The sequence below is a fragment of the Mus caroli genome, chromosome 17 (assembly GCF_900094665.2).
Source record: "Mus caroli chromosome 17, CAROLI_EIJ_v1.1, whole genome shotgun sequence".
Classification (NCBI taxonomy): Eukaryota; Metazoa; Chordata; class Mammalia; order Rodentia; family Muridae; genus Mus; species Mus caroli.
In genome coordinates this window covers 19,098,440-19,117,252 of record NC_034586.1, presented here as the reverse complement: position 1 = coordinate 19,117,252, position 18,813 = coordinate 19,098,440, and the positions used below count along the sequence as shown (strand labels likewise).

The 18,813-nt window shown below is 36.2% G+C and overlaps 1 protein-coding gene across 2 annotated transcripts in view; it reads left to right on the top strand.

The window, feature by feature from the left end:
• Positions 1–1,210: 1,210 nt before the first annotated feature.
• Positions 1,211–18,813, top strand: part of LOC110312462 (vomeronasal type-2 receptor 116-like) — a 24,665-nt gene continuing 7,062 nt past the window's right edge. The window contains exons 1-4 of one of the 2 annotated variants that reach the window (XM_029471394.1): positions 1,211–1,407; positions 3,264–3,508; positions 3,821–4,632; positions 12,543–12,770. In XM_029471394.1, the coding sequence (XP_029327254.1) occupies positions 1,211–1,407; positions 3,264–3,508; positions 3,821–4,632; positions 12,543–12,770 (1,482 nt within the window). Of the gene's footprint in view, positions 1,408–3,263; positions 3,556–3,819; positions 4,633–12,542; positions 12,771–18,813 lie in introns of both variants that reach the window. The other variant, XM_021186069.1, reaches the window with a different exon arrangement.

Below are 18,813 nucleotides of genomic sequence, written 5' to 3'. Positions count from 1 at the left end.
CATATCAACATCCACACTGAAATTCCAACGTTTGTTCTGCTTTTTCTACCATCCATATTTACTGAAAATGGCTCTTCAGAACACACTCATCCATCAGCACACTCCCCCTCTGTCAGTGCAGGTTCTAGAATGTAATCAAGAATAGATGACTAAAAACTTGGTTTAACAAAAGTATACAGATTTTAAAAAGGTTTACTTCCTAGTGTCTGTTTACTTCTAAGATCCTCGAGACAAGGCTCCTTCACAGGCAATATTGGAATGAAAATTGGGCAAATAAAATATAGGAAGTCAAAGATAAAGTAGCAATGGGTCAACACAAGGTATTGATCTGTGAGAACTGAGGATCTGGGAGTGAGATAATATTTTAAATCTGAAATATTCATCTTCATTTCTCATTAATAATGACTGATTATGAGAAGGAGTTATAGAACTTGTATAGTATTTGGAGTAAGGCACACAGTTCTGACATTTATTTCTGGATCTTGTGAAATATTTAAAAATCAAAATTTAACATGTGAATATACTTTTGTTTGATAATGTGGATATTTTTTGATAAAGCAGGGTAAATTCAGAAATTTTCTGGATTTGTCATGTTTATTGCTTCTCCAAACAATGAAACTACACGTTTTGTTTAAATATTTGTATCTTTAACTGCTGTAGCATATTCCATACTGTGCATGTTTTTCTGGATCACAGATGCTCCACACATAAGGCAGCCTTTCCCTAACATAGACTTTATGCTAAAATGCCCAGTGTGTAACTATGAGCTCTGACTGTTTTGAGTTCTTCCTGAACAATTAATGCATGTCTCACTGTGCATCATCTAAAAAAAAATGTGTTCACATAAACAGATTGGTGAGGCATTTTTTGGACCAAGTTTTCTAAAAATGGCTTCTTCCCAAGGGCCTTAATATCCATAAATATTAGTGATGTCATAAAATCAGAGACATAATTACACTTACACATATTTATCAACTCATGTTTATCACATGGATTGTGGAATCAGCTGTGAAATTCCCTGAGAAGAGAGTGTTCAATATTCATCCAGGGGTAGAAAACACTTGGGAAAATGGGGAATCATTAGTGTGTAAGTTGCTTCTTCTTTGGACTTCAAAATAAAAACAGGTGGAAATATCTGTGTGCCCATTAGATATGCTTACCTGCAAGACACTTCACAATCTACACAGCTTAGTCTTAGAACAGGACAAATATGTTTACTCTCATTTTCTTCTTCTTGCTCCTAAATATTCCACTTCCTGTGACAAGATCCATTCATCCCAGGTGCTTTTGGAGAATAAAGCAGAATGAAGACAAAGATGAAGACTTGATGACAGATTGTGCCTTCCCAGTAAAAGCAGTGCTTTTGTCTGTGGACAAAGATTATTTTAACCAAATTCTGAATGTAAAGTAAGTGCTTTTGTGTTTTCCATGTAAATATCACTATGGTGACTGCTACATCCCTTGTCACTTGCCTGAGTGATAGCTGTGGCATGTGATGGTAACATAGAGAACAGTGATCGAGAAGTTGTCATTATTTAAGAAGCATTTATCTTTTCTCTTTATCTCTAATTTGTTTACTCTCTGACAAATATCAGAATTACCTCTATGTTTCTCTAGCAATAATTTTCCAAAATATAGCTGTCTATCTTTGTAGCATGAGTGCTATGCACATTTTTATTTTGTAGACTTTTAAAAACTGTTTCTCAAACACATCTCTTTAGACCACTGGGCCTTCTTATAGCAAACAACTTAATATTTCTTAACATTTGATGTGCAAGAGTTCATGTTAGTATTTGAGTTGCACAAATTCTAGTCTCAAACACATATTGTATGTTACTGAAATTTCAATGATACATTTTCTGACTGTGATAAAGAAAATTCTAAAAGTGCCCCATTTTGTAAATAAATACAGCACAGCAAACAATTTCAAACTGGAAAATGAACTGTATTAAACTCAGAGTGAATATTCAGAAGGAAGTACGTTTGGTATATACTGTGCAGATGACATGAACTAACTAGGATAAGATGGGATTTCTTATTCTTCCCCAAAACATTAAATGGGATTATTTCCTGCCATTTGAATTATCTCCTGTTTATATTACAAAAGAACTATTTCCATATATTTTATACATTATATTCTTCCATTTTATAAACATGTAATAGTGTCAATACAAATATCATAGGAAGTTTTGGTGCTCCTATTTCTAAATAGGTTGCAAGTGCTGTGTTAATATACCTGGATATGTGTGAAAATATGATTTTAGGAAAAATATATTTCTCCAATATAACCAGTGTGAATATATTAGATGCCTGTGTTAACATAAAACAGGTGGAATATATTGTCTTGGTGGTGCATGTCCTTAATGGCAGCATACATGTCGTGAAGCATGTATGTCTTTGTGCCTTGACCCTACAGTAGTCTACAGAAACCTATCACTCAAAACCATGGGATGCATTATCCTTTTATGCCCCAAAGGAGCATTTCTCATGTCCACATACACAGATGCATACAGACATACAGCTTTTACAAAATAGAAATATGTTGTTTGAATTTATTTTAAAAGTAAATACTTTAAAAATTCCTGTCTGCAATAGATAAACTACAGAAAATTATTAAGATGAGGATGGATATGAAAGGTCATGGTAACTATATTACACACAAATTATATGAGTTATAAGGGCTAAACGTTGCCCCAGAAAGACTACTATGCACTCATCAGTCATTCTTTCACTGCCTTAACCAATTCAGTTAATGTGTATTTTTCATATTGCTCAATAATTTCAAAATGAGTATATGACTAGTTTTGTTGTTTGGTCAAATCCTATAGAAATGTCTTTAATATAAATTCAATGCATAATATATCACATATATTTTTCATATTACTCAATAATTTTCTGCCATTTGAATTATCTCCTGTTTATATTACATGAAGTCATGATCATGTTTATTGTTTTGTCAAAGTCAATGGTCTTGTATGTACAGTCTGAGCAAGAACTCAAAAAACAGAGATGAAATATGCTTTCTGTGGCAGATACCAATAGCATATCTTATTTATGAAAGATGCACTCTAATGAAATTTTACAGCTTATACAAACTTCCAGCTTCTTATGTCATCCAGACTTTATAACAAATAATATTTTTTTCAATCTTTTTGGGTTGGGAGGGTAATACTGTCCAGTACAGGAGAGCTATTATCTTTTTTTTTTCTAAAAATAATCATTTGTAGATCTCTGTCTATAGTAAACACTGTACCCTTTTACAGAACAAGGAAGAAAAATTATCACTTTGCTCTGGCCTTGGCTTTTACTATGGATGAAGTCAACAGAAACACTGATCTCTTACCAAATATGTCTCTAGTATTTGACTTCCCAGAAGATGGTTGTATGAGTACGTCACAACTAGAAACTCTCATTCATTTTTCTGAACAAAATAGTGCTAATCCCCCTAATTATGTCTGTGTAGAAGAGATGAATTGTGCAGTGTTGTTAACTGGACCAGAGTGGGAAAAATCTTTGAGGCTTCAGAAGATCATAGACCTCTATAGATCTCAGAAGGTGAGATTCTGTAGAGTAGGAGTTCCTGAAATCATACCATTTCTAGATGCTAAGAATAATGTAAAGAAGAGATTGGTCCTGTACTTATGCAATTTATGTAGCTTAAAGATAATATTCAGAAACTTGATGGGCCTTCTTGCATTTACTTCTTTGAAACATAGATGAGAGAATGAAATGGGTATAGGGTACTTTTAGGACTCTGAAGAAATGTGTTTGTAAGATTATAGAAGAGCATGCTAACTCCTGCTGCACCCTATGTCCTAGGTCCTTCAGCTTACCTATGGACCTTTCCATCCTATCCTGAGTGATAATGAACAATTTCCTTATCTGTATCAGATGGCTCCCAAGGACACATCTTTAGCCCTGGCCATGGTGTCTTTTATTGTTCACTTCAGCTGGAACTGGATTGGGCTTGCCATCTCAGACAATGATCAGGGTGTCCAATTTCTATCATATTTGAGAAGAGAGATGGAAAAAAATACAGTCTGCTTTGCATTTGTCAACATGATCACAGTTGACATTCATTTATACATGTCAAGAACTGAAGTGTATTACAACCAAATCATGACATCAACCACAAACGTTGTTATAATTTATGGTAACACAGACAGTACTCTAGCGTTGAGCTTTAGAATGTGGGAATCACTAAGGATACAGAGACTATGGGTCACTACCTCACAGTGGGATTTCTCTACAAGTACAAGCTATTTCACCCTTGACTCGTTCTATGGGACCCTTGCTTTTGTCCACAATCATGCTGTGATTTATGGTTTTAAAAGATTTGTTCAGACACTGAACTTGCTGAAATATTCAGACAACTATCTGGCAAGGTTGGAGTGGATGGAATTTAACTGTGAAGTATCAGTATCTAACAGTAAGACACTGAAAAACTGCTTATCTAATGCCACATTGGAATGGCTAATAGAACAGACTTTTGAAATGGCCTTTAGTGATAACAGTTATGACCTATACAATGCTGTGTATGCTGTTGCCCATGCCATTCATGAAATGCTTTTTCAAAGAATGTCTAATCTAGAAAAGGACAATGGAAAAGGACACAATTCTCATTGCTTGGAGGTAGTGTTTCTTATAATGGACAGTACTTGGTATTATTAATGTTATAATACTTTTAAAAGTCTTTCAGTGGCTCAAAACCAGAGGGTGGGAATTATTTTCCAAAACAGAGAGTTTTCTGAATATTTTTTTCTGCTGAGAAAGTAGGCATAAATCAATAAGTTAATATAAATTTCTAATGTAAAGGCAGTAGAGCATAAAGCACAATTTATTGAAGATAAGTGATTTTGCTACAGAGCACCTAAATATCAGAGTTAGATAGATAGATAGATAGATATAGATATAGATATAGATATAGAGATAAATGTGTGTATATATATATATGTATATATATACACACACGTTTATGTCCTAATGCTTATCTGTCTTTCTGTCTTTTTGTAAAAGTGAGCATAAATTTATATGTCAGTGACTTCCTTTATGGTGTTTGTGTCTATGTTTATGTTCCTGTGTGTATTTTTAACTGACTGTGTCTGAATGTGTCTGTGAGTTTTGTTTGTTTATGTGTGTGTGTGTGTGTGTGCTTGAAGGGATATATGTTCCTGTTGCTGTGTGCATATAAGTTTGTGCATATGTGGATGCATGTAAGTCTTTTTGTTGTATGCGTATATTTCTGTCTGTATGCCCATATTTCAATGAGAGGAAGTTTTTGTATATGTGTCAATGTCTTTCTGTGTAGGTGCTTGTATTGTTGTATATCTCCCTGTGGCTTTTTGTCTTCACAAAAATACACACACTTACACATACCTCAGAATTTTATTCTTGTTATTTACATTAAACATTTTTATTGTATACTTTATTTATTTATATTTCAGATGTAATAACCCATCCCAATTTCCCCTCCAGAAAACCCCTATCCCATCCTCCCTCTCCCTGCTTCTATGAGGGTGCTCCCCTACCCACACAATCACACACAACTTCGCACCCTGGCATTCCATTACACTGGGAAATCAAGCCTTCACAGAACAAAGATCTCTCCTCCAATTGATGTCTAACAAGACCATTCTCTCCTACATATGTGGCTGGAGCAATGGGTTCCTCCATGTGTACTCTTTGGTTGGTAGTTTAGTCCCTGGGAGCTCTAGGGTGACTGGACGATTGATGTTTGTTCTTCCTATGTGTTGAAAAGCCCTTAAGCTCTTTCAGTCCTTTTTCTAGTTTCTCCACTGGGAAACCTATGGTCAGTCCAATGGTTAGCTATGAGTATCCACCTCTGCATTTTTCAGGCTCTGGCAGAGCCTCTTGGAAAACAGCTATATAGGGCTGCTGTCAGCAAGTACTTCTTTGCATCCACAATAGTGTCTGAGTGTGCTGACTGTATATGAGATGGATCCCCAGGTGGGGCAGTCTCTGGATAGCCTTTCCTTTAGTCTCTGTTCCACAATTTGTCTCTGTATTTCCTTCCTTGAGTATTTTGTTCCACCTTCTGAGAGGGACTGAAACATCCTCACTTTGGTCTTCCTTCTTCCTGAATTTCATTTGGTCTGCGAATTGTATCTTGGATATTCCAAGTTTTGGAGCTAATATCCACTTATCAGTGAGTTCATAACATGAGTGTTCTATTGTGACTGGGTTACCATACACAGGATGATATTTTCTAGATCCATCCATTTGCCTAAGAATTTCATGAAGTTATTGTTTTTAATAGGTGTATAGTACTCTGTTGTATAAATGTACCACATTTTCTGTATCCATTCCTCTGATAAAGGACATCTGGGTTCTTCCAGCTTCTGGCTATTATAAATAAGGCTGCTATAAACATAGTGGAGCATGTGTCCTTATTACAAGTTGGAACATCTTCTGGGTATATGCCTAAGAGAGGTATTGCTGGATCTTCAGGTAGTACTATGTCCAATTTTCTGAGGAACCGCCAAACTGATTTCCAGAGTGGTTGTACAAGCTTGCAATCCCATCAACAATGGAGGAGTGTTCCTCTTTCTTCACATCCTTGCCAGCCATTTTTGATCTTAGCCATTCTGACTAGTATGAGGTAGAATCTCAGGGTTGTTTTGATTTGCATTTCCCCTGGTGACTAAGGATGTTGAACATTTCAGCCATTCAGTATTCCTCAGTTTAGAATTATTTATTTAGCTCTGTACCCTCCTTTTTAATAGGGTTATTTGGTTTTCTGGAGTCCAACTTCTTGAGTTCTTTATATTTATTGGATACTACTCCCTATGGATATGATTGGTAAAGATCTTTTCCCAATCCTTTGGTTGAACATTTCTTTAGGTGCTTCTCAACCATTTGATATTCCTCAACTGAGAATTCTTTATTTAACTCTGTAACCCATATATAATAGAATTATTTAGTTTGCTGCAGTCTATCTTCTTGAATTCTTTGTATATATTAGATATTAGCCCTATATCAGATGTACGGTTGATAAAGATCTTTTCCTAATCTGTTGGTTGCCATTTTGTCCTACTGACAGTGTCCTTTGCCTCCTAGAAGATTTGCAATTTTATGAGGTCCCATTTGTCAATTGTTGATCTTAGAGCATAAGCCATTGGTGTTCTGTTCAGGAAAATTTCCCATGTATTTGGGGCTCTTTCTTGATTTCTCTTTTATTAGTTTCAATGTATCTGGTTTTATGTGGAAGTACTTGGTCTTGAGCTTTGTACAAGGAAATGAGAACTGATCGATTTGCATTCTTCTACATACTGACCTCCAGTTGAACAGGCACCATTCGCTGAGAATGCTGTCTTTTACCCACTGGATGGGTTTAGCTCTGTTGTCAAAGATCAAGTGACCATAGGTGTATGGGTTCATTTCTGTGTCTTCAATTCTATTCCATTGACTTACCTGTCTGTCTCTGTACCAATACCATGAAGTTTTTTGTTTTTGTTTTTGTTTTATCACTATTGCTCTGTAACAAAGTTGAGTCAAGGATGATGATTCCCCTAGAAGTTTTTTGTTGTTGTTGTTTTTGAGAATAGTTTTCACTACCCTAGGTTTTGTTGTTGTTGTTGTTATTCCAAATGAATTTGCAAATTACTGTTTCTATATCTATGATGAATTGAGTTGGGATTTTGATGGGGATTACATTGAATATGTAGACTGTTTTCAACAACATGGCTATTTTGACTTTATTAATCATGCTAAACAATGAGCATGGGAGATATTTCTATCTTCTTTAGAGACTTGAAATTCTCATACAGTCATGTAGGTCTTTCATATAGAGTCATACAGATCTTTCATTTCCTTTGTTAGAGTAACACTAAAGTATTTTGTATTGTCTGATACTATTGTGAAGAGTGTCATTTCCCTAATATCTTGATTAGCCTGTTTATCCTTCCAGTAGAGGAAGACTGCTAATTTGTTTGAGTTAATTTTATATTAAGACACTTTGCTGAAGTTGTTTATCAGATTTAGGAGTTCTCTTTTGGAATATTTGGGGTCACTTGGGTATACTATAATATAATCTGCAAATAGTCATATTTGACTTCTTCCTTTCAAGTTGTATCCATTTGACCTCCTTTTTTTGTCTAATTGCTCTGGCTAGGACTTTGAGTAGTATGTTTAATAGGTAGGGAGAGTGGGCAGCCTTGTCTAGTCCCTGATTTTAGTCGGATTGCTTCAAGTTTCTCACCCATTTAATTTGATGTTGGCTACTGCTTTGCTGTACATTATTTTTACTACATTTAGGTATGGGCCTTGAATTCCTGGTCTTTCTAAGACTTTTATCATGAATAGGTGTTGAATTTTGTCAAATGCTTTTTCAGCATCTAATGAAATGATTATGTGGTTTTCTTTTCCTTTGAGTTTGTTCTAAAGAGATAGCATGAACATTGCAACTCCTATAAAGAAAACCATTTAATTGTTAATGGATTACTGCTTCAAGGATTTAATTTATTATCTCCATGGTGTGAATCAGGGCAGTGTTAAGTCAGTCACGCTGCTGGAAAAGGATTGAGATTTCTGCATCTTTATCCAGAGGTGGTCAAAGGAGCCTCTTTCCCATACTGCATGTAGATTGAACACAGGATACCACAAAGGACAACCACATAGTGACAGAGTTTCTCCAACAGAGCCACATATTTTAATTGTGCCATTCCCTATGAAAAATAATTTAAAAACATGAATCTATGTGGTCCATACCTATTCATGCCAGCACATTCCACTCACTGGCCCCTGTAGATCTGTAGTTATAACATAATGCAAAATGTAATTAGTCCAATTTCAAAAGTCACTGAGGAATGTTTAAAAGTCCAAAGTTGAAAGTTCAGATATTCATGAAATCTCTCAACTGTAATCCCTTATAAAATGGAAAAAAAAGAAAAAGAAAAAAAATCACACACTTCCATATTATAATGGAGCAGCATATAAAACACCATTCCAAAATTGAGTAAAAGGAGTATAGTGATGAAATACTATACTGAAGAAAGTTAAAAAACTAACTGGGCAAACTTCAAACTCTGCATCTAAATATTTGATGTCAAAATGCTCTTCAGGTCTCCAGGTCACTTCACTTTTGTTAAAGTTCATATTTGAAGTAACATGTTTTACTGTAATACACTTATTTCTCTTGAACTATTTCCACTGCCTGCTTGTAGCTCTCTTTGGCAGGTATCCCCCATCTTTGACTTCTCCAAACCAATGGGGTCTCCAAGGCAATCAATCCATGCTTTATCTTCACAGCTTTACACAATAGCCTTTCACAACTTCATACAGTGACATCTCTGAGCCTCCTTGTAAATATATCCCTGCCACATTTCTGGCCTCAGTAAATTCCCAGACTCACAAGCAGAGGTTCCATAATCAGTTTCTTTATAGGAGTACATGAGGGACACCACTGCAATAAACCTGGATTCAGTGACTTTTCATAGTTGAAGAGAAAGATTCAATAACTACATCATTTTATCCTTGACTGTGAAACCAGAAACATGTTGCCTTAGCTGCCAAATTCTGCTGCTTCCTGGTCCTGGAACATGGTCTACTGCCTTAATTAAATCCCCATCAGCTTTCTGTTTTCAATGATTTCCTTCATTGTTTACCCTTGTTATGTAACTCATAAACCAGATTGACATTGTTTTCAGAGATCTGCATGCCTTTCTCTTTTGAGTGCTAAAATTAAGGCATGTACCACCATGACTGGAAGTTGCTGCAGACCCTCTGGGCCCCTGTGCCTGCATAGAACAGGTCTCTAGAGTAGGTGGGCAAAGCTTAGGATTAAATTGACAAACAGACACACACAAGTGGGATGTTGAATCTGAATGTAATCTGTGGTCGAGCATTAGACTATTTTATATTACAGAGTGTATAATAAATTGCAAATCATAACAGATAAGGTACATTGAAGTTTTCCAGATACAAGAGAATGACTGGGAACGGAATTTTCAGAAACTAGATAAATGTTTACACTAGAGATTAGCATTCCAGCCTAGGATCAGCCCTGTGCCAGGCAAGAGTTTCACACTTTAGTGTTAATAGCACCAGGGGGTTTTAACTCTTGACAGGCCTCAAGAATAATGTGGTGTCATGGAGCTCTAAATTCCTAGGTCTTGTAAAATTTTATCTTGTCTGGAGAATTCCCCATTTATCAGGATAGTATATCAACTTGCTCTTGGCATGGAATGTAACCTGTAGTAAAAATTTCTATCTCAGTGAGATTCCCAGGCTCTTTCTGCAGACAACTGAGTTAATGGCTCTGATTTATTGTAGTGCTTAATTAGTTACTGAATAGGTTAAACTCCTTGCTGTAGTCTGGAATTTTGGAACACTAGGAGAGGCTTTAGCTAATTCAGAATTCAATCTTAAAAGGCACTTATTATAAGGTAATGCTTAATAGAGGGCATGTGGATCCATACACTAGACTAACGTGGGAGTGGAAAATTAATTTTATGGGTTAGGGGAAATGCCAAACTCCAGGAGGGAATTTCCGTGGAACTCTTTTCCTCGTGGGCAGCTTCCAAGCTTTCCCTTGTCAAACTGACCCAACTGGAGAGCTGGCTTTCACCAGACTCCAGGAGGAGAGCTTCCTTGAAACTCTTTTCCTCATGAGAAAGCTTCCAGACTTTTATCTGTCAAGCTGACTCCACCAGAGCTCGTGGCAGGAAGTAACCTTTTCTTTAATTTTATTTCATAAGATTGAAGCTTATCTGGGTGGGATTGTGCTTTGAGGCTACCACTTCCTTAATTCCATTGAATATATTTAGTCGTTTTATGTCCTTGAAAATACAATTTAGTACTACTCCACATGTTGATGCCCCTTTAATCCTCAAATTATACATTTTGTATTTTTCCTTGCTCAGTTTGCTCTATTTTACCAAAACACTCTTTATAAGAGTGAGGCACAGGACAAAGCCTATACTAAGCTGTTTTGAGATTTTCTTTGCCAATGCAATTAACCGAATTTTTTTTCATTTTAGCCTCAGCCAGACTATTTGGAAAACAGCTAAAAACTGCCAGTTTCTTAACCAACCAAGAATGAATTCTAGGTAAAATACTAAAATTCTGTTCTTCTGAAATTTCATGAGTCAGGCCCCAACAGTTAAAATCACCATTGGTACTTCTGTCTTCTATGTTTCTACTAGTATGGCCCATTAAGACCAAAGTTGTTTCTAACAAAATCATAAACAGAATCAAATGTTTGATTGTTCCAATATAAACCTAGATCCCAGATGCTGGGGTGAAAGCCTACTAACTCAGAGCAACAAAGAAAGCTTCCTGCTGAACTTCATCCTCATTTGACATTCTAAAAGGAGAAGGAAGCTATCCCTTTTCATGCCATCTCCAATCCCTTCAAACTCAATGTCCCTTCCTTTCTACTTTCTGTGCATCTCTCTCTTCATCTGACTGCCTCTTCCTCTGTGGGTATTTTCCTATGTTCACACCCTGTCAAAAGGTTGCTTGCTTTGCCTCTTGACAAATGGTTAACATTATTTAATTCTGTTTGAAATAAACAGAAAGCTCTTGGATTAATGGTGTGTGTGTGAGTCCTGAGCCATACTACAACTAGAAACAAGTATTTTTAGTAAATAGCACAGTTTCAGAGTTCAGAGTATGGTCAAATATCCTGCAACAGACCTACCTAAAACTTTCCATTGCTTTCATAATCAAATTTCCCAAATCTACATTGTTCCAAACAAAAGCATGCTCAGACTTATCACAGCAACACTCTGATCCCTACTAAAAATGCCTGTCAATAGTTAGGATTCTACTACTGTGAACAGACACCATGACAATGACAATTTTAAGGAAAACATTTAATCAGGGCTGACTAACAATTTCAGAGGTTAATCATGTATTATCACCATAAGAAGCATGGTAACATCCAGATAGATATGGTACTGGAGAAGGGACTGAGAGTTCTACATCTTGATCCACAGATGGCAGAAAAAGACTCTCTGACACAGTGGATATAGTTTAAGTATAGAAACCCTCACCAAACAGTGATATATTTTGGCCTTCCAACAAGACCAAAACTCAAAATAATGGTACTCCTTATGGGTCAAGCATTCATACAGACAAGTCTCTTGAGGCCATATGTGTTCAAACCACCACATCACAGAATGTTTCTGTGTCTCTGTATGTTTAGGTGGATATATCTCTCTGTATGTCTGTGACTTTATGTATGTATGTAACTGGCTTACTTATGTATGTTTGGGTAAATAAGTGTATAGTTGTATTATCAGTGTATTTCTCTAGAGATATGAGTCTTGGTGTATGTAGATGTGTGTCTCTGTATTTTCATAGTGCATATCTATTTTTGGTGTTCATGTGTATATTTTGGTGTTTGTCTTTGGTAGTTTCTTCTGAAAGAATTAAATTTCTAGGAATATTATGATAATTTTATTTATCCATTTCCTTTTTACCCTAGAGAAATTCAATAATGCTGCCTTTAAGATGCAATCAGAATATTTTATGATTTCAAGTAAGGGCATATACAATATAGAATACTACCTGTCTTACAGCTGAACTCCTTTCTGAGAAAGACCCACTTCACTAATCCTGTTGGGGAAAGAGTGAATATGAACCAGAAAGAAAAACTGCAGGCAGCATATGACATTTTCTATTTGTTGAATTTCCCACATGGTCTTGGAATTAAGGTGAAGATAGGAAAGTTTAGCCCAGACTTTCCACAAGGTCAACAGCTCCTTTTGTCTGAAGATATGATAGAGTGGACTACGGGAAGTAGACAGGTGGGTCTGATATAAATGTATGATTTATATTACACTGCATTGAAATTTGTAACATAGGTTAATTTTTCCTATCTTGTATTGAAATGAAATAGTCACACAAGGAAACATCATTTAGCCTCTGGTTTTATGTCTCTTCTTTTCATACTTTTATGAGATTTTATTAATTCTTTCAGCATTTCTGATGTGCTTACAGATATCTTTATTTTATCAGAAATTATTTGTTTTCTAATATTAATATAAAACTTTTGTGATTGCTGCTTAATATAATTTTCAGAAAATTATGCCATATTCTTTTAGTACCATTGTGATTACTACACAGAGAGATTTGAATGTCTTGTGCTATGATGCAAAAAAAAAAAAAAAAGCTGAGACTACCTGTAAGGAAGAAGTAAGATAAATATATTCAAGCATTGATTCATTGATTTTTATTATATTATACTATTTAGACATTTTTAAAAAAAGGTCCTAAATTGTCAATATCTCAAACCATATTACTGAATAGTTTTGATGACCCATTTAGAAACTCTATGAAGTATACATTTATTTTTTCTCACATTTTGTATGGTTATGATAGTTTTATATACATGTATGTTCATGCATGTTTGGTTCATATAGATGTCAGAAGTACAATTATAACGGGAGACACCTTAAATGACTCAGTGGGTACTAAAACTCAAACTTGTTTTCTCTTCATAAACAACAATTATTATTGACAGCTGAGACATGTCTCCAGAGTTCAATCATACCCTCTAAAAATATTATTCACTAAAGGTAACTTACTTGGCTAGCTCAATTTTTGCATAATTCACTCAAATAAATAAGTTGTATCTAGTTTTTTTCCCACTCTGTGTGAAGATATTTGTCATGATAAAATTTGGCTTTGAGAAATTTTTAAAATGCTATCTCCCACTATGGGTTGTAGGTATGTTATAGATATGAATTTTGATGTAGATGGTTATAAGGTTTCCAATTTAAACTACCAAGTGGATTGAATTTTAGAGGTGTTGATTTTGGGGGCTTCTTCAAGCTTAGTCTGAAATGAAATCATGATTCTCAGAGAGTATAAAACATAAAATTAGTATTCATTCTCAGAGGGATGCCAGAAGTCATTCTCAGGAAAGAAGCACACTCTGGACCTGGTTCAGCAGCCATGTAACCACAAGCAGCTTCAGAAAGGAGCCAATGAAGCCACCAAAACCCTCACAGAGGCATCTCTGAGTGCACTGTGATGGCACCAGACACTGAGCCCTTGGAGATCATCCTGCACCTCCCTCTACTGTGTGAAGACAAGAATGTCCCCAAGTATTTGTGCACTCCAAGCAGTCTTTTGGACAGGCCTGTGGAGTCTCCAGGAAATCTCATGCCTTATCCAGGCCTCACTTGAGCATTACAAAAACATCCCCTAAAAGACCAGAGAGGAGTGACTACTCTGCACAGGTGAGAGTTGGGACTACAAAAGCTACACAGCTTCTGGGACAGGCAGAAGTGACACAGCTTCTGGGACAGGCCCAGTTTCAGGCCTTCATCTTCAGTCAGTAGGCAGGCCTGAACGCCAGATATTTGTACACCTTCCCTGCAAGAGGAGAGCTTGCCTGCAGAGAGTACTCTGACCACTGAGACTCAGGAGAGAGCTAGACTGCCAGGTCTGCTGACAGAGGCTAACAGAATCACTGGAGGAACAAGCTCAAACCAGAGACAACTATGACAACTAACTCCAGAGATTACCAGATGGCAAAAGGCAAACAAGAATCTTACTAACAGAAACCAAGACCATTCACCATCATCAGAACCCAGCACTCCCACCTCAGCCAGTCCTGGATACCCCAACACACTTGAAATGCAAGACTCAGATTTAAAATCATATATCTTGATGCTGGAAGAGGACATTAAGAAAGACTTTAATAAGTCACTTGAAGAAATACAGGAGAACACTGCTAAAGAGGTAGAAGTCCTTAAAGAAAAACAGGAAAACACAACCAAAGAGGTGATGGAATTAAACAAAACCATACTAGACCTAAAAAGGGAAGTAGACACAATTAAGAAAACCCAAAGTGAGACAATCATGGAGAGAGAAATCCTAGGAAAGAAATCTGGAACCATAGATGTGAGCATCAGCAACAGAATACAAGAGAGGGAAGAGAGAAACTCAGGTGCAGAAGATTCCATAGAGAACATCAGCACAACAATCAAAGAAAATGAAAAATGTAAAAAGATCCTAACTCAAAACATCCAGGAAATCCAGCACACAATGAGAAGACCAAACCTACAGAAAATAGGAGTAGATGAGAATGAAGATTCGCAAATTAAAGGGCCAGCAAATATCTTCCACAAAATTATAGAAGAAACCTTCCCAAACCTAAAGAAAGAGATGCCCATGATCATACAAGAAGCTTACAGAACTCCAAATAGACTGGACCAGAAAAGAAATTGCTCCCAACACATAATAATCAGAACAACAAATGCACTAAATAAAGATAGAATATTGAAAGCAATATGGGAAAAAGATCAAGTAACATATAAAGGCAGGCCTATTAGAATTACACCAGAATTCTCACCAGAGACTATGAAAGCCAGAAGATACTGGACAGATGTTATACGGACAGTAAGAGAACACAAATGCCAGCCCAGGCTACTATACCCAGCAAAATTCTCAATTACCGTAGATGGAGAAACCAAAGTAATCCATGATAAAACCAAATTCACACAATATCTTTCCGTGAATCCAGGGAAAAGACCAACACAAGGACGGAAACTACACCCTAGAAAAAGCAAGAAAGCAATCCTTCAACAAACCTAAAAGAAGACAGCCACAAGAACAGAATTCCAACTTTAAATACAAAAATAACAGGAAGCAATAATTACTTTTCTTTAATTTCTCTTAATATCAATGGACTCAATTCCCCAATAAAAAGACATAGACTAACAGACTGGCTACACAAACAGAACACAACATTTTGTTGCTTACAGGAAGCACACCCCAGGGAAAAGGACAGACACTACATCAGAGTGAAAGGTTGGAAAACAATTTTCCAAGCAAATGGTCTGAAGAAGAAACAACCTGGAGTAGCCATTCTTATATTGAATAAAATTGACTTCCAACCCAAAGTAATCAAAAAAGACGAGGAGGGGCACTTCATACTCATCAAAGGTAAAATCTACCAAGATGAACTCTCAATTCTGAATANCTGTGCTCCAAATACAAGGGCAGCCACATTTATTAAAGAAACTTTAGTAAAGCTCAAAGCACACATTGCACCTCACACAATAATAGTGGGAGATGTCAAGACCCCACTCTCACCACTGGACAAATCCTGGAAACAGAAACTAAACAAAGACACCTGAACACTAACAGAAGTTATGAAACAAATGGATTTAATTTATATCTATAGAACATTTTATCCTAAAACAAAAGGATATACCTTCTTCTCAGTGCCACATTGTACCTCCTCCAAAACTGACGATATAATTGCTCACAAAACAGGCCTAAACAGATACAAAAATATTGAAAATTTCCCATGCATCCTATCTGCTCAACACGGACTAAGGCCGATCTTCAATAACAACATAAATAATAAAAGCCAACATTCACGTGGAAACTGAACAACACTCTACTCAGTGATTTCTTAGTCAAGGATGAAATAAAGAAAGAAATTAAANACCTTTTAGAGTTTAATGAAAATGAAGCCACAACATACCCAAATTTATGGGACACAATGAAGGCAGTCATAAGAGGAAAACTCATTTTCCTGAGTGCCTCCAAAAAGAAACTAGAGAGAGAATACACTAGCAGCCTGATAGCACACACAGAAGCTCTAGAACTAAAGGAATCAAATTCAACTAAGAGAAATAGATGGCAGGAAATAATCAAACTCAGGGTTGAAATCAACCAAGTGGAAACAAAATGAACTATTCAAAAAATCAACCAAACCAGGAGCTGGTTCTTTGAGAAAATCAACAAGATAGATAAACCCTTAGTGAGACTAACTAGAGGACACAGTGAGAGTATCCTAATTAACAAAATAAAAAAGGACAAAGGAGACATAACAACAGAACCTGAGGAAATCCAAAACATCATCAGATCCTACTATAAAAGGCTATACTCAACAAAACTAGAAAATCTGGATAAAATGGACAACTTCGTAGACAGATACCAGGTCCCAAAGTTAAATCAGGATCAGATTAACAATCTAAGCAGTCCCATTTCCCCAAAAGAAATAGAAGCAGTCATCAATAGTTTCCCAATCAAAAAAAGCCCAGGACTAGATGGGTTTAGTGCAGAGTTGTATCAGACCTTCAAAGGTGACCTAATTCTAACTCTTTTCAAACTATTCCACAAAATAGATGCAGAAGATATCCTACCCAATTCATTCTATGAAGCCACAATTACTCTGATATCTAAAACACACAAAGATACAACAAAGAAAGAGAACTTCAGACAAATTTACCGTATGAATATCAATGCAAAAATACTCAATAAAATCCTCGCAACCAGAATCCAAGAACACATCAAAATGATCATCCATCATGACCAAGTAGGCTTCATTTCAGGGATGCAGGGATGATTTAATATATGGAAATTCATCAAAGTTATCCACTATATAAAGAAACTCAAAGACAAAAACCACATGATCATCTCGTTAGATGCTGAGAAAGCATTTGACAAAATCCAACACCCCTTCTTGATAAAAGTTTTGGAAAGATTAGGAATTCAAGGCCCATACCTAAACATAATAAAATCAGTAGCTAACATTAAACTAAATGGAAGGAAACTCGAAGTAATTCCACTAAAATCAGGGACTAGATGAGGATGCCCACTTTCTCCCTACCTATTCAATATAGTACTTGAAGTTCTAGCCAGAGCAATTTGACAACAAAAGGACATCAAGGGGATACAAATTGGAAAGGAAGAAGTCAAAATATCAGTATTTGCAGATGATATGATAGTATATATAAGTGACCCCAAAAATTCCTCCAGAGAACTCCTAAACGTGTAGCTGGATATAAAATTAGCTCAAATAAATTAATAGCCTTTCTCTACACAAAGGATAAAGGGACTGAGAAATAAATTAGGGAAACAACACCCTTCACAATAGTCACAAATAATATAAAATAACTTGGTGTGGCTCTAACTAAGGAAGTGAAAGATCTGTATAATGAGAACTTCAAATCTTTGAAGAAAAAATTGAAGAAGATCTCAGAAGATGGAAAGATCTCCCATACTCATGGATTGGCAGGATTAATATAGTAAAAATGGCTATCCTGCCGAAATCAATCTATAGGGTCAATGCAATTCCCATCAAAATTTCAACTCAATTCTTCACTGAGTTAGAAAAGGCAATTTGCAAATTCATCTGGAAAAAACCTGAGGATAGAAGAAACTATTCTCAGCAACAAAAGAACATCTGGTTGAATCACCATGCCTGACATTACGCTGTACTACAGAGCAATTGTGATAAAAACTGCATGGTACTGGTACAGTGACAGTCAGGTAGATCAATGGAATAGAATTTAAGACCCAGAAATGAACCCACACACCTATGGTCACTTGACCTTTGACAAGGGAGCTAATACCATCCAGTGGAAAAAAGACAGCATTTTCAACAAATGGTGCTGGCACAACTGAGTTATCATGTAGAAGAATGCGGATTGATCCATTCTTATCTCCTTGTACAAAGCTGAAGTCTAAGTGGATCAACGACCTCCACATAAGACCAGAGACACTAAAATTAATAGAGGAGAAAGTAGGGAAAAGCCTCAAAGATATGGGCACAGGGAAAAATTTTCCGAATAGAACAGCAATGGCTTGTGTTCTAAGATCAAGAATTGATAAATGGGACCTCAAAAAATTGCAAAGCTTCTGTAAGGCAAAAGACACTTTCAATAAGACAAAAAGGCCACCAACAGATTGGGAAAGGATTTTTACCAATCCTAAATCTGATAGGGGACTAATATCTAATATATTCAAAGAGCTCAAGGAGCTGGACTCCAGAAATTCAAGTAACCCCACTAAAAATGGGGTTCAGATATAAACAAAGAATTCTCA